Source organism: Lepisma saccharinum, chromosome 2, assembly GCF_977018435.1.
Source record: "Lepisma saccharinum chromosome 2, izLepSacc3.1, whole genome shotgun sequence".
Lineage (NCBI taxonomy): Eukaryota > Metazoa > Arthropoda > Insecta > Zygentoma > Lepismatidae > Lepisma > Lepisma saccharinum.
The window spans coordinates 108435799-108459615 of record NC_139230.1 but is presented as its reverse complement, the minus strand read 5'-3'; the positions used below and the strand labels follow the sequence as shown (position 1 = coordinate 108459615).

The 23817-nt window shown below is 37.4% G+C and overlaps 1 protein-coding gene across 1 annotated transcript in view; it reads left to right on the top strand.

The window, feature by feature from the left end:
• Positions 1-23817, top strand: part of LOC145984107 (KICSTOR complex protein SZT2-like) — a 324200-nt gene that overhangs the window by 215093 nt on the left and 85290 nt on the right. The window contains exon 21 of the mRNA XM_083117530.1: positions 23085-23278. Within this exon, the coding sequence (XP_082973656.1) occupies positions 23085-23278 (194 nt within the window). The remainder of the gene's footprint in view (positions 1-23084; positions 23279-23817) is intronic.

Genomic DNA, 23817 nt, shown 5'->3' with positions numbered 1-23817 from the left:
TTTTTGTTGCATTTTTAGTATCATTTTTTTCTCCCAGTTGTTTCAAGAATTTTAAATTCATTTGCTAGCATACCTTACATAAATTACCGGTAACAGTTAGATATAGCGAAAATACATTTCTTGAAATTTACAGGAGAAAAGACGGGAAAGTACTTATGGAATTGAGTTCCTGTGCACTTTTGGAAGCTGGGAATAGTGTTTTTTCCATTCCTGCAATTTATTCGGCCGGTAAATAATGTAATTTTTGACATTCATGTATCTCCGTTGCACGATAGCTTGTGCCACCATTACCGTGGAATACGTGAATCAAATGTTCCGTGCCTTCGATTATGTAACCCCCTGTCAGTGTAGCAACCACGCGGTAGTTTTACAAGATGACGTGTGAGCGTTTTTTTTGTTTTTTCAATTTAATTTTCTGTTTGCCTAACCTAACCTTCCGTAAATGGTTTGTGGATCAATTTTAGCCTAAAAACCATCATTTTTCAGTTAATAAGTGTTAGTGTAGCAACCACACAGTAGTTTTACAAGGTAACGTGCGAGTTATTTTTTTTTTTTTTCAATTCAATTTTCTATGTCTGCCTAACCTAACCTTCCGTGAATGGTTTGTGGATCAATTTTCGCTTAAAAAACCTTTGTGAATAGTTTGTGCGGCAATTATTGGTTCATAAGTTTGGTAACACTGCATATCAGCTGACGATAGACAGCGTGAATCAAGATTTGAAAAAAAAAGTAATCCCAAGTTGAAAAATGTTTCACTATGCATATGAGGTAAGTACAAATGAAATTAATTTGAAAATAAACGAGTTAAATGTGTTTTCGCTATATCTAACTAGAACCAAATTACCACACATGGTCATCTTATTAGCAAGTATGCCATTAATCATAAATATGGTCAATTCAAGAGGGCACTATTATTTTTAGGCCATGATTGTGAAGCGATTTTACAATACCGGGAGTTTCTCCAATTTGTTTCAAATTCGACATACTCACTACTTTTGCTCTCCTAATCACGAATCTGCAGTTAAAATTTGGCGGTCACGCGTACAAATTGCAAAATAACCGAAATTAAGTGGTCTGTGATCAGCACATGGGATCAATTTTCAGTGCCAACTATCAGTTTCAGGTGGGTATGAAAACAAAATTAACTCGACCATCTGTTTGACGCGAGCGGCAATAACCGATATCACATGATATATTTGATGCTGCGATATTTTCGAAACTATAGTTACAAGTACGAAATTTGGTGATTTGAATGAACTGTGAATTATCAAGTTGATACAATATGCCTATTCTAGTTCAGCCGCGGTGGCTCAGTCGGTAACGCGTCTGACTACCATGCTAAAGGTCCCGGGTTCGATCCCCGGCCGGTTCAAATCCGGGAACTTTTCTAACGATGGAAGCGGCCCCAGCGCCCACCCAGCGTCGAATAACATGGGTACCTGGGGGAAACCCTGGGGGGTAAAGGCGGTCAGGGGCGTGATGCTGATCACATCACTCCCACTCACGACCGGATCAAGAAAGTGTGGGGCGTTACCCCCACACCCCCTATACGCCTTCGTGGCGTGGTGCTAAGCACAGGGGAACACTTTACTTTTACCTTTTTAGTTCAGCCTGTCTGTTTGCCTGTTTTAGCCGGCCGAACAATCAAACCCAATCTGAACGTAGCTGTCACGATCTACATTCGTTCACAGCAAATACAGTTGATTGATTGATTTGGTGTTTTAAAAGTCCACTTTATGCACCGTAAGGATAATCAGGACTGGACCTACAGTTTAAAGTGGAATCTGAACCACTGTGTGCCTCCACTTGGTATCGAACCCGGGACCCCTTGATTACAAGGCGACGATGCTACCACTGCGCCATCGGGGAGGCCCAAATACAGTTGAGACTGCTTTATAGGTAACTCCGTTCTGCATAAGTTACTGTAGGCTCCACCAAAATATAATTTAAAAACGTGTTAATTAATCTTTATTTGTACATAATGCATTATAGCCATAGGTAATTCTGTGTTATACGTACTAATCTTCATAAAATACAGTAGATTTGTATGTAATAAAGCTACAACAATGTCACACAAAAACACAAATACGGAACAGGATAGGCGGACGTGGCTGCAGTCGGTTGCGAGAAAGGGGAGTGCTGCGCGGAGGTGGCACAGAAAAGACAACAGAGGCGGCACGCGACATGAAATCAGAGGAGAAGATTTGACACAGTTGTTCAGAACAAGATACCAATTTTATTTTGTACATACTAGGGTGGCCAAATTTTCTTTTTGGAAACATTTGTATTGCGAGTGGAGTGAGCAAAAACATTTTTAAGATCTCTCAAACATTTCCCAATTTTTTATTTTTTTGTTCATGGATTTGGGGACCCTGCAATCCCATCAGCCCCTTGAATTTGTCTCCTACAAATATGACATACAAAATTAGGAAGTATTCCGTCATATCACGAAATATATCAGAAAGAATTGTTTTAGTGCAAAGGCAACACAACATTCAAATTAATCTCATCTGACATGAACACAACTTGGCACCACCACAGCTATAGTGTCTTGGTGCGGCAGCACCGTTCGCACCGCCCTAAAGCAGGGCCTGCCTTGCGATCCAGCTTGAATGGTATATCATAAGGAGAAGAAGCGTGCGAAGTTCAGCAGTCTGCCAGTAACATAACTGATAATATGGCCCATTGAGTTAGTTCATTAGTTCCGCTTGCAGGGTCTTAGAAACTGCCTGGATAAATTTAACCCAATGCGTGCTCACACATTTCAGTTTGGTATTTCAACATGTTGTTTTTTCTCGTTTTTAGTAAGTGTGTGATTCCATTCAAATGTTCAAAGTTAATAAAATAAAATAAATTAATAAAGGCATTACTAATCACAAGCATTAAAACAATTAAAATTACACAGCGTGCATCCTGTCGGGTTAACAACTTGCAAGCAGAACAAATACATCTCGTTACTCCATGGAGGCACACAGTGGTTGGATTAGCACTTTAAACTGTTACCTCGTCTCGAATAATCTATTTGAGCATATAGCGGACTCAAACATTGACTTGGAGATCGTCCACCTTGGAAATCAAATTTGTGTTCACCGCGTGGCAGCGTAACACCCTCCCGATTTGTCCACCACAGGTACATAAGATTAAGCTGTGATTTAATTAGGCAATCATTATTTGTCCATAACTCACTTGGTTCATAACATGCAAATCGTGTATAAATGGTACTGTGAATTTATTTTTATGAAGACACGTCAACTTTTCCAATAGTAGATTTACCACTTCTGGTGGACAAGTATTTTCAGTAATCAACTCATGACCCATTACACAAAAGTCTAGTACGAATTCCGGCATTCCTCATCATAAATCCCATCCAATCATCGCTGTTAAGCTAAAATGGGAAACAGTAACTCAGAAGAATATCAATTACAACAATCAAGCATAAACCACCCAGCAATATACGTGTTTCTGACTTTTGTAAATCACTTCACTTTGGAATCAAATGTACATGTATCTCGATAACCCCCCCCGCATTTTGTTTAAAGCAATTCATGGTTTGTTTGTCAAACCTTTTCTGTACCCCATACAGTGGTATATCAAGGATTTTTATGAGGGAGGCTTATGCCTTCATTTTAAAGGAATGCTATGCCAAAGGAATGAGGGGTATGGCCCCACCAACACCTGCTTTGGCACAGTACTGATACTAGAAGATTAAAAGCATGATTTTTGTAGATGGAATTGGGAAACAATGTGTAAATGAGTAGAAGAAGAGCATTGTGATAGATGATACATAGATGACCCCAGTCTCTTTGAGGTAACTGCCGGGTAGCAGAAAATATGAAAGGATAGATGAAAAAAAAAGTTTTTATAATTTCCAGGACTTTACTACATAACCATGAATTTTGAGTAGCTGATTTTATTTCCTTATGAACGTACTTGTATGAAAATGTGATTGTACTGGAGTGTTGCACGTACATAATAAGAACATGAAATAACGTTAGGTGAAAAATTTTCGATGGAATTGCCCAGATACGATGTATCTCAGTGACGCCAACTGAGGAGCTCAAGACCACCCAACAATTGTCTCGTATTGTTATTATATTTTAGAAATAAAGTCCCAGCTTTTAACAAAACAAAGATTTTCATAATTACAGCATACCCTTAAAGAATTCTCACAACTTAATTACTGCACATAACCATCTATTAGATTTTCAGTTTGATACTTATCAGTGTTCTATATTATTAACACTGTTCGTGGTCATATTGTCATCATAAAAATAAGAGAGAACTAAAGCTTAGAGCATGTGTTATGTGTAGGGACCGAGACTTTATGTCCTATGAAACTGTAAAATCAGAGGCAGAACCACGAATTTTTGTCTGGGGGGCAAGTACCAGGATAAACGTACCAAAAAAATGACAACAACAACAATAATGGTATTATTATTACTAATATTACTATTATCATTATTACTAGTGGTGGTGGTAGTAGTAGTACCAAAGACGTTATTATCCTCATAAATTATGCAAAGAGGGGGTAGAAGTTGGTACTAAAGCATTTGTTTGGAACAAATTATTTGAAATATTTTTTCAACACAGTCAATTTCACATTAGCTAATAATGGAAAACAAGGACACAAACTGTATTTTTGAATGGCAGAAAATGAATGATAAATGCATTCCGAAGATAGTTCTTTTTGTACATGTATAACTTTCATTTACAACATATGTTTCACACATATGCAACATTCAGCGACATAAAATAGGAAAATACATATGCAACATGCTAAAATTAATTGTGTATGGATTCAAAGTTTATTCAATACATATACAACACATATTATTTAAATACATCACATTACAGAAAAGAATCACATTGCGAGCGAAGCGAGTAAGAAAATTTTTACATCCAATTTTTGCAATTGAAAACAATATTGATTTAATTGAGCACAAATCATTTCAATGGATGCCATGGCATTCTCTCTTATTCAACTATTTTCATTAAGATCGCTCGGCATCCATGGTCGACTCCCACCGACCTCTAGTTATGGCTCTGAACCTCACGATACAGAGATAAGCAGGCTTTGTGAGCGAAGCGAGCTAGACAATTTAGCGAAATGTATTTTGATATGCATAAGAATTGAAAATAAAGGGGGCAATTGCTTTTCTGTGCACACCCTGCAGGTGCCTTTGGCCGTCGATGTTTGCCCCCCCCCCTTGCTCCCCATATTTGCCCCTAATAGGGTGCAAATAATATCACGGGGCACCAAGACATTCTATCTTTCACAACTTCATTTAGATAATTCGGCAACCATGGGCGTCTCTCGCCGCCACCTAGCTATGGCTCTTAACCTTCTAATACCGAGACGAAATGTACTTTTATTTGCATAAATTTGAAATCAAAGGGGGCAATTCTCCTCTATGCCCCCCCTATGGTTGCGCCACTGTGTAAAATATGTATGTATGTAATTATGCCCTTGGCCGTTAATGTTTGCCCCCTAGATTGACTTCCGTCGACCCTGCCCCCCCCCCCCCCCATGGTTGCACCACTGTGTAAAATATATATGTAATTATGTTATAAAAATTGAAACATATCACACAAGATTAGAAATATGTCATAAAAATTTAAAATGTCAGAAAGTGCAGAAATATTCCCTGTAAAGCTAAATAGCTATATGCACAACAATACTTTCAAATTTCTTATTATACGTAAAGTCGTTATCTTCCAGGAAAGATGGATTAGTGTGGGGTATTAAATGACGTCAGAATTCCTTTAACTGAAGAATGTAGTGGGAAAATATAGGAAATATCGTGAGGTTCACTGCAATTATTCTAAGCAGGGACAGAGTATACACACTGGCTCAAACGACAAGTGATCTTGAAACTTGTGTACTCAATTGTCGATAGAGTAGGGGCTGTAATGTACAGAATGCTATTTTTACTTTTGACTGATTGTTGTGAGAAGTGAAAAAAAGTAAAGAAACGAGAACAATTTACACTTGTTATTGTTTACTGTGAGTCTTGTGCATGGTATGTTCGCACGGCTATCAATTGTCGCAGGATAAAAAAATCTGGCGTGAGTATTATTTTAATATATTAGTTGGCAAAAAAAGACCACATCTTCTTTTAATTTCATTATACTGCCATCGATAATATAAACTATCCATTGCTTTAAAGGTATAAAGAATAAATTATAAAATAACCGATTTTGTGCAAGACAATTACGAAATTATACAGAGATACGTATGTCACATTATGAGAAAATTTAAGAAATATGTTGTAAAAACGCGAAATTGATAAAATATGTTAAAATATGCCTTGTAAAGTTTGTCTATTTCAGCTGATTTTCATCAGATAATTGTAGATAGGTATTCAATTCGATGCCAAATGAAAAATTTGTTATAACGTAAAGTCCCAGGCCTTAGTTATGTGTTGTATAAATTTGTACAACAAATCTCAAGATTACAGCCCACCATAGGCGTGTGCATGGGGAGAAAGGGGGAGGGGCCGTTGCTCCCCTTAATACTGCCGATTAGAAATTTAGTGTAGAGGAATCATATCGACAATATTAGACAATATTATACTATTAAAGAAAAATGAAGTATGTTCATGTCAATGAGACTTCCAAGCAACTATGTAGAGGATACATTATTTACTATGTAATTGGACATTCCCATTTTATTCTCTAACAAATTTTTGTCATTAACATTCCGGAAAATTTATTGTTATTAGCACTCCCTCATACTTAAGTGGTTGAATGACTCTGATACTACCGCAAATGCGACATGTACATTTTTTTTCTAAAATTCTGCAGATCAGTGGCAACGATAAGTGGGCAAGGGGGCAGTTGCCTCTCTACTTTTTGCACCCGCAACATTGCCTCTTGGAGCTAAGCCTTGTCTGCTAAGAGAAAGTAAACTTTCCTTGCTCCCCAAGTTTTGACATCCAATCACCACCACTAGGGACGTCCGGAAGGGGGAGCAAGGAAGGCCACGCCCACTGTAAAATTAATGTCCACCTAAAATTATATATATATTTCACACATAATTTCATTTCAGACAACTATTTTTTGTTAATTATTATAAGGGCATTGAAGGAACATGATAATTTCAGACTGAAGCAGTATTTTTTGAGGGGTATCACTATTTTGGGGTAAAATATGCCTCCTTTGCCCCCTGGAAAAAAATACCTTGCTTACTCCTCCCTGCTGATGTCCATGACCGCCACTGCTGAAGATACTTTATGTTTTTCCTGTGACAAAGTTTTTCGTGTGAAAGGGTGTGGTCTAAGATGGCGCAATATCAGAAACCTGTTTATCTGTTCTTGCCTTACGTTGAGAAACATTTTGACGCACAGGTTTGTGTCAGTGACACAGTGGAGGTGTTTAAATCTTCTACCAATTGTAAGAAGACTAACGTTGTAGTATAGGATATTCTCCTAAGACGGCAGAAGTTCATTCTAATCTTGGACGACCAATGTTTACTTTATCCAATATTTGTAAATATGTATGTAAAAATATGTGCCTTTAATTTTCAAACCTGTGGTTTAGTTAAAGAAGGGTCGTAAATTTTTTTTTGATTCGGCCAGTCATCTCCATCAGTGTCTCGACTTTCCTTTTAACTGCAGTAGTGTTGCGAAGATGCAAACATGTTATTTTGGTTAACTCAGAATTATACATTTTTTTTACTAGAAGAATCATTGCTAATACGCATCATTTAATTTATAAATATATTATTATCTAAACCTTGAATTATCATGGTGGTTCAATGGTGCTGGTATAAAAAAATTAAAGGAAAATTTAAAACACAATTTGCGGAGGAAAGTACTATTAAAATACTTCTGAGAATTGAGTGCAGAAATAAGCACCCAGCTGTGTGCTGTGTGACAGACTTTGTATGTGAGCGACTGTGTTGCTGATTGTCAGGTTGGGGGAGGGGGTGGGTGTTTATCGATGAATTGAATTTTTTCCGTTACTTTGGATCATAATTTCAACTCTACAATTATTTAGCTCCTTGTAATACCACCATAGCATTGCTGGTCACATATAATACTTCAACAGTATTTTGCTGACCACCGTGGCAGAGTGGCTAGCATATCATGCTCTGATGCCAGGTTCGAATCCCGGCCTGGACATGGGTGTCCTTTGTGAGTGTTTTTCATCAATTTCATCATATCACTCATTCTCATCGTTATGATTACACGATAGCTAAAAGTGGCAGAGAAGTGACGTAAAATAACCTAACTCAACTAATGCAACAGCATTTTCGTCCTTTCTCTTGGTTCCACATTTTCGGATCTCCCCCACCCCCAAAAAACTGGGTATGGACCCTTGATATGGAATCCCAGACTGGATTTTCATCAAGGCTTTGCCTCCCGCCCCCCCCCCTAATCGGAGGGTCTGTGCACGCCTATGCAGCCCACAGACGAAGTTTGCGCCACTGAAGTACCCATAACGAAAAACAAACACCGCTTCAAATTAGGCAGCAAGGTTTTGATCAAAGGTGAAAAGCCGCGATGGAAACAACCCGCCAAACTCTCCAATAACACTAAGGTTGGGGGTTATCTTACGATTGTTGTGTGGCAACTAATGTCTCCCAGAAATTTAGTTACAAAGGACGCCTGCCTGTGTCAGGAATTTATAAATCAGTTGTCACTACAGTGTGGTGCTAATGTTTGCGTTTTTCCATGTCATGCAATATCTGAAAATCCAGAGTATTTGAGTAGTGCAAAAGATGTGACAAAGTTTAGCATCAATATGGCAGTTATGATCAGTGTGAGAATTAAAGAGAGGACGTTTCGTGTAAAAATGCTTTGCGACGACAAGCAGTTCACATTTAAGCTGATTTCGTGCATCTGTTGGGAAGGCAGGGGAGGGATGGGCCTAGTGCTGCATCCATAACTTACGAGTTTCACTCCATGAGTACATATAATTTGTTCCTTTAATTTTTCTTTGAAAATGGTTTCTTTGTTTCAGTTTGTTTTTTAAGCCGACTTTATACACCGAAAGTAGCATTTTATAGGTTTGTCGCGTGTTACTCACAAATCCAGAATATAGAAAAGGAAAGTTAAAAATGTACTTACGTATGTGAGTATAGTGCTCTTATTGTAGAACGACGTTTCAGAGATTGACTATCTCTTTCCTCAGGTTCGTATAAAAACTAAGTACTTGGCATAGTACTGCGTCAAAAATGTAATATGAGGATTGTGGTTAAGGGTTGGTTAGGGTACATTTAAAATATTAAGTTTTTGCTATTAGAAGTACGTAAAAACCAAGTCGTTCCCTAATAAAACTTGTACAGTAGACCTATTCACAGGTAAAAAAGTTTAAAAAGTTAAAATTCTAAAAAACCTGCATAAATCACAATGCAACCTGCAGGTTTGGCCTTTCCTACCCAACTGTGCTTATCTATCCACATGAAGGTCAATTCTCAACGAATATTTCCCCTCCCCTTAATTTTCTCGTTTCCCCTTATTACGTCACAAATCCAACGTGAATTCACGTTCCTCTCTTGCAGCTTGCATAACTTCCGGAGTGACGTGGAAACCGATATTGGGTTCAATCTTCCAGGCTTTATCCCATTTTTTGAGGAAATTGATCCACCCTTCTTCCAAATTTCCTTCGTCCCTATTAAGATTACTCTTCCCCCCCCTACAAATACTCGCTGTCTCATACACATTTCTTCCTAATTTCCTCCCCTCTTTTCTGATTACCTCTTTTTTTGCGATTCTATGCCCACTTTCCAAAATATGTTCTGAGAGACCCGTTTTGGGAACTTTTTCCCTTATGTCCTTTTCATGCTCGCTCCATCTTTTACCCATATTTCGGCCCGTCTGTCCTATGTACTCCTTCCCGCATTGGCATTCTATTCGATAAACCCCCTTCTGTTTTTCCGGTATTTCCCTAGTTGTCTTTCCTTTCTTATAATCGGTGAAGTATTTTTCTACATTCTTTGGTGCTTTCATCCCGCAAACGATTCCAAAATCTCTCGTTATTTTTCCGATTTTTTCCGATACGGATTGATGGTAAGGGATGCCAACGTACTTTACCCTCCTATTTTCGATTTTTTCCCCTTCTTTTTGATCCCCTTCTTTCCTAATAATTTTCCGTGCTCTCTCCGCTATCTTATCCATTTCTCTATTTGTGTATCCATTTTTTAATCCTGTTTTTCTTATCCACCGAATTTCGTTGTCTTTTTCTTTTTCATTATTGCATAGTCTACCGGCCCTAATAAAAAAGTTGAGGAATACGTTTTTCTTTGTTATTTCGGGGTGCGCCGATTCCTTGTTAATATATAAGTTCCCCGATAGGGGTTTATGATGTACCCCTGTTCTAATCCTATTCCCTTCTTTCAAGATACTAAGATCCAGGAAATTGATTTTTCCATCGCTTAAGTTTTCCCTAGTGAAGTTTATTCTTTCGTCTTGTTTTTCTAATTCTTCAAAAACCTTGTTCAGTGCTACCCCCTTTCCTATAATCAAGATATCATCAACGTATCTCCCATAATATTTAATACCCATTCCTGTTTTTTCCAAAGCTGCCTTCTCAATGAAGTGCATAAAAATGCTCGCTACTATACCCGAAATGGGGTTTCCCATCGCCAAGCCTTCTTTTTGTCTATAAATACTGTCATTGACATAGAAAAAGTTATATTCCGTTACAAGGTTATACCATCGTACATATTCCCAAGCAGTTAGGATGTCTATTCCTTTTTCTAACAGCCACCTTAGTAAACAATCTCCCGCCCGCCCCCTCGGTACACTTGGGTATAAGTTAACAACATCAAAACTACTTATTGTATCCTCGTCATCAATTTCCAGATTTTCTATACATTCTTTAACTTCTACGGCATTCCTAACGCTATATTGGGTGTTCTCATTTACCTTCCTTATTCTTTTTACCAGCAATTTTGCTAGCCCATATCCAGGATGTTCGTATGTTGGTATAATAGGTCTAAGTGGTATGCCTTGTTTGTGTGTCTTAGGTATTCCAAAAGCAATTGGTATGTTGCCAACTTTAATTTCCTTAATAAGGATTTTCTTTTCGCTTGTGCCCAATGTAATGCTTGTCTCTACCCCTTTTTTGATCTCTCTTCTAATCTTATTAATAGGGTCTTTCTCTATTTTCTCAAAATCGTTACCTTTAAAGCTATCTTCTAATTTTTGGTGATATTCCTCTCTGTCCATGATAACCATCTTGTTTTCTTTATCAGACCTAATTAGAAATACGTTATTCGCCTTCACCCATTTTCTTACATTTTTTAAATCGCGTCTTAGGTTTTCGTTTACTTTCTCTTTCCATGTTCTATCTCCCCCTTTCATGTTCGTTTCCTTTTTAATTTCTTTTTGCAAGTGTTGTTCTACAATATTACGTATCCTTTGTCTAACCTCAGTTTTATCCTCCCTTTCGTCAATAGTTGTTACGATCGTTTCTGCTGCTATTATGAATTCCTCTTTTTCAAGTTTCTCTACCCCTATTGCAAATTTCTGCCCCTTGTTATTAAGGAAATTAAAGTTGGCAACATACCAATTGCTTTTGGAATACCTAAGACACACAAACAAGGCATACCACTTAGACCTATTATACCAACATACGAACATCCTGGATATGGGCTAGCAAAATTGCTGGTAAAAAGAATAAGGAAGGTAAATGAGAACACCCAATATAGCGTTAGGAATGCCGTAGAAGTTAAAGAATGTATAGAAAATCTGGAAATTGATGACGAGGATACAATAAGTAGTTTTGATGTTGTTAACTTATACCCAAGTGTACCGAGGGGGCGGGCGGGAGATTGTTTACTAAGGTGGCTGTTAGAAAAAGGAATAGACATCCTAACTGCTTGGGAATATGTACGATGGTATAACCTTGTAACGGAATATAACTTTTTCTATGTCAATGACAGTATTTATAGACAAAAAGAAGGCTTGGCGATGGGAAACCCCATTTCGGGTATAGTAGCGAGCATTTTTATGCACTTCATTGAGAAGGCAGCTTTGGAAAAAACAGGAATGGGTATTAAATATTATGGGAGATACGTTGATGATATCTTGATTATAGGAAAGGGGGTAGCACTGAACAAGGTTTTTGAAGAATTAGAAAAACAAGACGAAAGAATAAACTTCACTAGGGAAAACTTAAGCGATGGAAAAATCAATTTCCTGGATCTTAGTATCTTGAAAGAAGGGAATAGGATTAGAACAGGGGTACATCATAAACCCCTATCGGGGAACTTATATATTAACAAGGAATCGGCGCACCCCGAAATAACAAAGAAAAACGTATTCCTCAACTTTTTTATTAGGGCCGGTAGACTATGCAATAATGAAAAAGAAAAAGACAACGAAATTCGGTGGATAAGAAAAACAGGATTAAAAAATGGATACACAAATAGAGAAATGGATAAGATAGCGGAGAGAGCACGGAAAATTATTAGGAAAGAAGGGGATCAAAAAGAAGGGGAAAAAATCGAAAATAGGAGGGTAAAGTACGTTGGCATCCCTTACCATCAATCCGTATCGGAAAAAATCGGAAAAATAACGAGAGATTTTGGAATCGTTTGCGGGATGAAAGCACCAAAGAATGTAGAAAAATACTTCACCGATTATAAGAAAGGAAAGACAACTAGGGAAATACCGGAAAAACAGAAGGGGGTTTATCGAATAGAATGCCAATGCGGGAAGGAGTACATAGGACAGACGGGCCGAAATATGGGTAAAAGATGGAGCGAGCATGAAAAGGACATAAGGGAAAAAGTTCCCAAAACGGGTCTCTCAGAACATATTTTGGAAAGTGGGCATAGAATCGCAAAAAAAGAGGTAATCAGAAAAGAGGGGAGGAAATTAGGAAGAAATGTGTATGAGACAGCGAGTATTTGTAGGGGGGGGAAGAGTAATCTTAATAGGGACGAAGGAAATTTGGAAGAAGGGTGGATCAATTTCCTCAAAAAATGGGATAAAGCCTGGAAGATTGAACCCAATATCGGTTTCCACGTCACTCCGGAAGTTATGCAAGCTGCAAGAGAGGAACGTGAATTCACGTTGGATTTGTGACGTAATAAGGGGAAACGAGAAAATTAAGGGGAGGGGAAATATTCGTTGAGAATTGACCTTCATGTGGATAGATAAGCACAGTTGGGTAGGAAAGGCCAAACCTGCAGGTTGCATTGTGATTTATGCAGGTTTTTTAGAATTTTAACTTTTTAAACTTTTTTACCTGTGAATAGGTCTACTGTACAAGTTTTATTAGGGAACGACTTGGTTTTTACGTACTTCTAATAGCAAAAACTTAATATTTTAAATGTACCCTAACCAACCCTTAACCACAATCCTCATATTACATTTTTGACGCAGTACTATGCCAAGTACTTAGTTTTTATACGAACCTGAGGAAAGAGATAGTCAATCTCTGAAACGTCGTTCTACAATAAGAGCACTATACTCACATACGTAAGTACATTTTTAACTTTCCTTTTCTATACACCGAAAGGCCAATTGCGACTGAACCTACAGTTTAAAGTGCAATCCAAACCACCAGGTATCGAACCTGGAATCCCTTGATTACTACGCCATCGGGGTGGCCTCCTTAGAAAATGTTAAGAGTATCTAAGAGCCCAATAAATACTACTGAATGATTTAGAAATTAATCTATTTTCACCATAAGTGATTCTGATATCCACAAATTACGTATGCATTATTGTATATTTCATTTATTTTAAAAGTGACATGAAACACTGATTTGTGTTAATCACACAATTTGAATCAAACTGATTTAAACAACCTTGAAATTTTGTAAGCATATCATGCAATTTGTCATGTAAAGGTGTGCTCAAAATTGTAAATGATTATTTATGTTAATGGTTCTTATATTTTTCTTCACGAGTAGCTTAGAGAGAGAAAAGGAAACATTAAGAACTTCTATGCACTTAAGTTTTATTTTGTGCACATAGGCATGGCCATGAAAACTTGAAAGAGAGAATGTTTCCTTTACCAAGGAACCTTTTGATTTTTAAGCTAAGACATCTCTCCGATGCCGCAGTGGTAATGTCGTCGCCTTGTAATCAAAGGGTTCTGAGTACGATACATGGTGGTTCGGATACCGCTTTAAACTGTAAGACTAGTCCCGATTAGCCTTTCTGTGCATAAAGTGGACAAAAACAAAAACTTAAAACTCATTTTAAGCTAAGATAACCGCGATGATGGGAACACGAGCAGTCGGATTTCATTGTTCCATTATTAATCACGGAACTCCGTAAATAGTTACTTAAAAACAAACAACTGTTGCAAAAAGTAGAAAGTGTAATTTCCCTTTTCATTATGAAGAATTTCCCTTTATCCAAGGAAGAACTAAAACACGATCACAAAATCTTATCAAGAAAATGCAGTTTTTCCAAGTAACAAGTTTGAAATATGCAATTATGAAAAATTGATAATTTATGCCTCCATTCAGCTTGATTTTAATATGCAATGACTGTATCTTCAAATATCTCTGCAGTTTCGATCCTTTTTCACCTAAAATTTTGTCTGAATTCTCCTGCCCTGAGGGAAGTTTCCCTTCACATAGCAACACTGAACTGCAACCATGATTTATAGTACCAGTAGGATGGGTGAAACAAACATTGCATGCATGCTCATCTCTTTCCTGGCGACAGGAACGTATGTGTTGTGTCTTTTTGAAAGTTTAAACCCCCCCGCACTGTAATGGATGAGCCCTTAAAGTCTGGCCTCTGTAGCGGAGTGGTTAGCACAGCATGCTACATCGCCAGGGATCTCGGGGTTCGAATCCTAACCTCGTCATGGGTGTTTGTGAGTGTCCCGTCATCAATTTCATTGTATCGCCACTCATCCTCATCTTCGCGATTAGACGAAAAGGCACAAAAGTGAAGTAAAATAAACAAAATCACTCAAATCATGAATCCTGAAAGTTCGAATTGCTTTGTAATTTTTGTGTGCATAAGGTAAACGTCCCTAAGTTCGACAGGTTAAGGAAAATTTTTACAGTTAATTGCTTGTAGTGGCTATCGTATTTCATAAATGCGAGTAATTTTTTTTTGTCTGAAAGTTTAAAGATTCTACTTTAACCCAAAAAGTATTTTGCATTCCAACAGTTATGTTACATAATTATTAAAAAATCAAAAAGTGAATCCTACAATATGTCCCTAAGTTCGACACCCTGTCCTTAATTTCGACAGTTTGTGTACCGAAATTCGACACCCCCTTATATCTCAACATCAGACACTAAATATGCAGATGTTAATAATACCAATAACTGCACATGTCCTCCTATTGGCATTTCATTATATTCAACTAAATTTACAGATTTATCAGGGCATGAACTGAACAAAAAGAAAGATTTGTTGTTAACCCCCCTCTTTTATGCTCAACAAAATTTAAAATATTAACATGAATTACTTACCATGCCAAAGGCTAGGTACATCAAAGCAAATAAAACACTGAAAATGTTGATTGTGTTTATATTACAACTTTGAAACATAGTTTTACAGGGTGATTCCCAATGGTGTATCAAAATCAAGGAAAAAATTTTGAGGACTAACTATAACATTTACTTAGCCAAGCCTAGATGCTAAGGAACAATTGCTGTTGGTATCTGTGATATTGATAACATTATATATAACACTAATAAGTAATTAACATAAATTTTAAACAAATGTAAAACAACTTTCTGTCTGAAATTAGGTGTGAGTCCTCAAAATCAAAGACCTAACTCTTAGACATTTACTTTTTTTCTTGAAAACATATCTGACCCTTTCCCCCCTTCATTACCAAATCTGGCAACTCAACAGGACCAATAATTTGAGGGTCTGATATGAATGAAACATTACTTTCATTGGTGACAAATTCCTTCTTGGTCACATCAACACTCTTAAGTCCAATCACATTTATTACATCTTCCAGGATCTCCTGAACAACACAGAGGTAAGTAAATTTTGATGCATTTCTTTTCCCCCCTAAAAAATCCACAAAAATGAAATCCCCTTTTACATCACTTTCATTGACAATCTCTAATGTCATTTCATCTGACTCCTCCTCTTGCCAGTGAGAATCACTTTTTTTTCAATGACAGTGCACTTTCATCTGAAGATTCTGAGTCACTCACATCAAGCCATTTCTCTCTCTTTTTGCCTAAACTCTTTGTCTTCTAGTTCTGTGCAGCAAGTTTTTTCAGCTCTCTAGTTCTTTTGTCTCATCTGCTTGATGCTCTTTCTCCTCCTTTGTTAGCAGTGGTAGCGTCATCGCCTTGTAATCAAGGGGTCCCGGGTTCGATCCCCGATGCAGGCACATAGTGGTTTGGATCCCACTTTAAGCTGTAGGTCCAGTCCCGATTAGCCTTACTGTGCATAAAGTGGACTTAAAACACGAAATCAATCCTCCTCCTTTGTATAGTATTTGATCATTTAAGGAGATGTAATCACAGCAGGCAGTCTTTCTCTTTGCTTTCTTGGAAATTTTTTGGACTTGGCCAAATGAAGCTAAAGTAAGGAACAAATTAGGCTGAGTTTAATGTAAATTAATTGTCATGCGGCTCCGGTGTACATCCTTTGTTCCTCAATGTTTCTGCATTGTAAATGGCTAGAACTTATCGAAAATTGTTCGTTTTTGTACCAGAAATGCAAAAACAATCACGTAAAGTGAAAATGACGTGTAGAATTTGAGATTTCCAGAACTTTGGGAAATTTTGAACGTTTCCCACCCCGACCCAAAAAATTCTGTCCCACACACTCCTACATTTTTCACAAAATCGTAGAACAAGGAAAATCGTGTACTGTAAGAGGCCAAATTTAAGTTCTGTGTAATATTTATCATTAATCAGGCAAATTTTGCAACATTTTCACAGGATTATTAAGAACATTAAAAAATCGTACACAAGACAAAATTTTCATCATTCGGCTATTTAATTTGCATGGAGTTTTAGTTCAGTTTATCACATTAAGCCAATATAAACACTTAATTATAACGTGACATTTTTTGGTATTATTATTGCAATTTTGTATAGTTCAGGTCCCTAACATTAAGTGATGCAGGAAGAACGAGTGATTTCATGGAAATAGCAATGACACAATAGAGAAAAAGTATGCAAAAAGCCCAGAAATGACATTTCAGGGAATGTCCCAAAATTCGACATGCACGGCACCAAACTTCGACACCCCCCCTGTCGGATTAATGTTGCAATTGCCGTAGGGCAATGAAACTGGTATTTTCATGAATGGTAAACAACATGCCTTTCAATGCACATCAAAACCCAACATTGTGTATTTTCGAATAAATTTCGACACTTGTCGAAATTTGGTGCACCATCCATTTTTGTGCTCATATGTTCGACACCCCCCTTATTTTGTTACATGAACAACCTTTGTCTGCCACAACAGATTAGGAAGCTCAGAAAACAGCTCTAAAACAATAATAAAGTATTGAAATTTGTTTTGAAACAACACAAAACTGATAAAAACCTTACGTAGAAAATTTACCTTCTTATGAAATCCACTAAAAATCAGTCGATTTTTCCCAGTTAGCAAATAGTGCCGTCATAATTTCTCCCGCGCTGCTGCTATGTCTCATCTGGTGCAACTGCCCTTTTCACGACGTGGGGTAAACCTGTACACTGTCGCATGATACATGCACGATTTTCTGCATTGCATAGTTTTCTTATCTTTTACGATTTTTCAAATACCCTGTCGAATTTAGGCACATTGTCGAAATTAGGGACATTTACCTTACTTCTTCCAAACGGTAAAGGACTCAGGGTATAAAATGTATAGGATCACCATTAATCCAGTGGCAAGTGAAAAAACTAGGAAGGAATGTCTTCACGTATGCCAACAGCAGTTACAAGATATCATGACAGGTCGGACAGCCCTAAGCCTACGTTCGATTGGTTTTATTTTTATAAAACAATTTTTTTTCAATATGCAATGAATATTTTACATATGGTATGTAAAATGCAATTTAACCAGCGATCAGCAAAAACAAGGTAATGCACACAATTAACAATTGGTCTTTTTAGGTTGTGCAGTGTCCTCAACGATTGTACCGGTATAGGTCTAAACTTCTCGACACTCGCTCTCTTTCTCTTCAGTTATTTTCGTTGTTTTCTATCTCCTGGGGTGACGATGAGAATGCATTTACAAGTGTACGATGGGGCAAACACAACTATGTACTCTCATGTCTTTTACAAAATAAAAAATAAAATTAAAAGGGATTCTACTATTGCACCAATATGTGTTCCTTGGTAGCTTTGTAACGACTGGGGCAGCCAATGAGACTAACTTTCCATTTATACTTACAGACCGTCAATTTAGGTTTTAATCTTGCGAAAATAGAGTGAAACTGAAAATTTGTACATCTGTTCTACTTGATGTCAAAACAACATATCAGCAGTCCTGAAGCCCTTTCCGCATCCTGGAATTCCAGGCGGTGGACAACTTGGAATGCTAGAGAAGCGCAAGTTATCACTGGAATGTATGTTACGTGCAAGCAGCTAAACCCTTGGATTTGAAATAGGGCTCCAATGAAAGAGAAATAAGCGAGCTTTATCTTTGACTACACATATTGTCTTCCAGGGCCGCACAAAACGAACAGAAACTACCAAAGTCGATTTTTTTCTCTTTATCATTCTTGACGCTTCGATATCGCAGATGTCGAGAAGACACCCATATAAAAGGCTTTCATCAAGCTTTAAACTTTCCGTTGACATCTTTGTAGACCATGTGCAACCAACAGTCACGGAGTTACATGCGCTTGAGTGATGTGCTGCACAATTGTCCGCCATTCACCTACTCGAGGCGAGATATATATAGATATATATAGTTGAAAATTAAATTAATTGCAATACAAGGAATATGTACATAATATTCACAGAAAGCCCTGCGAGATGCCTCCGTGAGGAGCTAGACAACGCCGAAAACATGTGAAAATGAACTTCACACTGCTGTACAGCCAGTACCAGTGAAGATAGAAAGGCGGAACAAAAGAAGTCAAAAGGAACACCAATGTCGCCCGTCCGAAAAACACCAGGCGGCAGCTGCGCAACGCATGCGCATGGGGTTCCACGAAGGAAATAGGAGTGTCCCGCAAGACAAGTGAAGGGAAAGGGTAGCAATCGACAACGGTAGGGACAAAAGAAGCAGTGAAGCATGAAGTAACAATTGCACAGCGGCAAACAAACACCATGGCTGAACCATGTACGCGGCTGTTGCCTGTCGAGTGTCACGGACCACTTTCCTTGCATTCTCGGTGTGTTTCTTCGTCCTACGTCATCCTCCCGTGGTTCTGCAACTCCGCACTACTTTTCTCGACTGCAATGCTTCAGCCATGGTGTTTGTTTGCTGCTGTGCAATTGTTACTTCATGCTTCATTGCTTCTTTTGTCCCTACCGTTGTCGATCGCTACCCTTTCCCTTCACTTGTCTTGCGGGACCCTCCTATTTCCTTTGTGGAACCCTATGCGCATGCGTTGCGCAGCTGCCGCCTGGTGTTTTTCGGATGGACGACATTGGTGTTCCTTTTGACTTCTTTTGTTCCGCCTTTCTATCTTCACTGGTACTGGCTGTACAGGATGTGAAGTTCATTTTCACACGTTTTCGGCGTTGTCTAGCTCCTCACGGAGGCATCTCTCGGCAAAGTGGAAGGGGCACTTTCGTCTCTATTTCATGGGAGGTATCTGTGGTTTTAGTTTGTACCCTCCCTTTAGAATCACCCTGTATATATATATATATATATATATATATATATATATATATATATATATATATATATATAAAACATTTGCTCATAAAGAGTTCCGGAAATACCGGAAAATTTTGGACAACTTACATCTCAAAAACGGTATGTTTTACAGCAAAAAAGAAAGTGATTAGAATTAAAGAGGAGGCAATTTTACATATGAAACACCTACCCTTATTATAATTTGGTTTACTAGAAGTCCAGTATTTCGTGGCATCTTAAAGCTTTCACAATCGCGGCCAAAACCTCACGTCTATCCCCCTCCATCATTGACAAACCCAACATTCCTTTGTGGTGTGAGTGAATTCATATTCTGCTGTATGCCCAATGTTTGTGTCGGTTTCACATTTTATAAGGAACTGACGGGCCACACTGTCCCAGGCACGTTCACATGGGCAGTGGCAGCTTTAAATAATTACATGGTTTCTGTTTTCACAATACATACAGTTTACTCTTTACTTTTACAAAACAACACACCAACATGGGTAATTAACACAGAGAGGTTAGGTACCTCAACACAACAAATAAGCATGATTAAACAAATCTGTTATTTTGTTTATACAAAAAGCACGTTAACCATTCATTCATAGGAATTGTCATCGCGATACTCAACCAAGGGGTACGGGTTCGATTCACAGTCTGAGCATGTATCTTCTTTGTAAGTGTCCCTTCATCAATTTCATCATGTCATCATTCATTCTCATCATCGCGATTAGCCAGAAACGGAAGAAACTCAATGCTAAATGACAAAAATCAAATCAAACGAGAAGACTGTGGTTCTACACGGTTAGAATGCATGAACGAAATTGGAACCGAGGTAGACATTGGAGTTCACTCACTCCGAGGGAAAGCAGCCACAACGATGATTCAGTGAATAATGCAGTGGGCTACAACGTAGCCACATCTAGTCAGTTTCAGTCACTCGATTGCATTGTTTTAATATATTTCATTAAAAGTTTTAGCAAGCTGTTAAAATAAAGCCAGTGGGCTGCATGCGGCCTGCGTGCCAGAAACCGCTACCTTAAGCTAACCACATTTCACTATGAACTGTAGCATCCAATACCATTCGGGTACATCGAAGATTACTATTTATTGTTGTGTTAATTGAACATGCCAGCATTAAGCATCTCGTAATGTGGAAGGGCGATCATCCCTTGACTCCCTTAGATCTTGTTCTAACCAGCACAGGTTCACTCACACTAGGGATGGCCAAAAATATCGGCAATCAGGATAATTTTAAATTCGCGATGCGGAAATTTTACTGACAGAATTTTCACATTTTTTGGGTAGAATTTGTTAGCAAAGCTCTTCATGTGTTTCCACTTCAAGTCAAGATAGTGACGTAACACATTCTTGGTGACATCAGCCCCATCTACAGAACTACAGAATGTTTTCTGTAGTTGGCTGCATTTTTTACACTCGGTGCAATGTAGGTCTATCCAGTGTCAGAGTGGTGCCAGGAAATGACGTTTGACCAACTAGACGGAAAGCGGTGTTCAAGTTCAGAATATTCAACAAATGCCTGTCTGCTGCTTTAATGGTAATTTGATTAGTTAGCACGCACCACGTGACCATACGCCATACATACACTGGTCCGGAAGGTAGTGCAGACAGTGCAGATACCAAATACACTACTTGACTCGAAATCAATGAACTAGATGACTCTGTGTTGCACCGTGCAACCAACTAGACGCTTCGGTGCAAAGAGAGTCAAAGTGAGTCAAGAAGTGCAGCCAACTAGACGGGGTTATCATCTGGCGTATATATATCTCTACCTACGGTCCGTGAATGCACAAGTTTGATTCAATATTTCATTTCAGTTTAACTACTGAAACTAAAACTAGCGTGCTCTCTACAGCTATGTTTGTGTGTAACAATAATTATAACAAAAACACATTAACTGAAAACTGTTTTTATATTTTAAAATGATTTTCATATCAGTAACAAAATCGGAGCTTACATCTGAGAAGTGGTTTTTCTCTGAGAAAATCAGTCTATCAAACACCTTTTCATTGTATAAGACGTGGCCAATGTATCGAGTCCCATTCTTGCTGCTTTGTAGGTCTCAAGTGGAAACCACTAGTGCAGGATGTTTATATATACAGGTTTCTCAATTTTTAAAAATATATTAAAGAACAGTTCTATTTTTGAAAAATCTGTTAGTGAGGGTGACGATGTGAGGTGTCTGTGGAAACAATCAATCTTCAGAAAATAATGCTTTTGTGCTGAAATGTGTCAGAAAATTAAAGTTTGAAATGTAATATAATTGAAGTAGTTTTTATATTACTAATTTATGAAAGGAAATTAGTTTTTTACATCTGCTTAAAAAACTGGTTTGCTACTCAAACTAAATTATGTGTAACTTACGTAAAAATCATAACAAGTAAATTACCTTGCCAATACTGCCATAAGATGGAGTCATACATCCTTATTGGCCACACTCCTCAGTAGATATGGCCACTCTCTTTCGAAACATTTAAAATTGAAAACCCCTTTTCTAAAAACGAAAAGGAAGGCACATTTTTTTTTTCAGAAATCTAAAAACAGAAGATTTTTCGAAAAATGAAACTAACAATTTTTGGAGATACAAAAACGAATTTTTTTTTTGAGAATCTGATTATTCTTCCAAAAAAGACTGAAAATCGAAAAATTCAGTTTCAAAGTTTCCCTTTATAAGGTCGAGCTTTGAAAACCTGCCTTCTTCAGGTAAATACTGCATTTTGCTGCCATATGCGCAAATATCATGAGTTAACTTGTAACATGCACCTTTAATCCGGATGCACTCCTCAGTTGATGTTATCTGTCACAATTTTTCTTTTGATACGATTTGTGCTCTATGGTGAACAAGCCAAGAAAGCTTTGTCCGGGGCCCTAGCTTCTAATCTGGTTAAGGCATAGTTGTGTCATTGTATGTGTCCTGTTATAACTTCATCATTTATCATCATCATTGTGATTTATTGAGAGAAGTAGAAAAATGATGTTTTATTGCCAAAATCGAAATATGACAGAACAATAATAGTGACAAGAACAGACTTTTTTTTTTAATTGAAGTGTACGAGATACACAAATCAAATTCATTTTATGGAATACTATTTAGAACATTAGCCATATGTTTGTTATCTTGTTCAGATACTTCACCATGCCACTGCTTACACATGATACAAACTCATAACACCTCATTTTTTCAGGATGATATACTAATTACTGCACCAAAGGTTTTATCAAATATAATAGGTGCAAACCCTTCAAAGATGATGACAAGTACTTAGAACTATAATTGTTTTTTTTTTATTTTTAAATTGTCGCAAACAATGTCATGTTCTATGTAATAGTAGTTCTCATATACTCTTTTGTGTTACAGGATAATGAGTATGTTCTAGTACAATTAAGGAGTCCTCACCGTGTGTCATACAGAGATATTAATGACACAAAACAAACAGATGATTTTGATGTTACATTGATTGTAGCTCATGATTATCCTTCATATGAACCGCAGAGAATGTCAGAGAAGACAATATTGCACTTAAAGTACTACTTAATTCTCACAAGCTGCAGGTAAAAGTTACAATCAGTTTCATTTTTACATTATTTTATTACTCTTTTTTTATTTAATTCAATATGTTATAATAATATATACTTTCAAAATAATACAATGATGCCAATGAACAAGAAATTTGTGACATGTAAGATTGAGTGTAATCACTCAATTTTTACCATTCACAGACAAGCCTAACAGTGTTTAGTTCACATGTCTATTATACATAGTTAACCAGAACAACGAATTTCAGATTTTCCACATAGGCCACTAATAATAAACAAATTTTGCAAACTTTATATAAAATAATCTTGTGACAATGTAATGAACATTTTTAGCAAATTATTTTTGTTGTACTGGAAAAAAAACACAATATTTTGAACAATATGTTCATATACTAAATAATTATTGTGTCAAACTTCCCATTCTTTTCTCGGTCTGCTAATGTATGTACGACATACATATCTTACCATGTCGTTTTTTCCATGCTAATGTAATGAACTGAACTTAATTTTTAATACATGAAATACTCTTCTGTTTGTGACGGGAAATGCCGCAC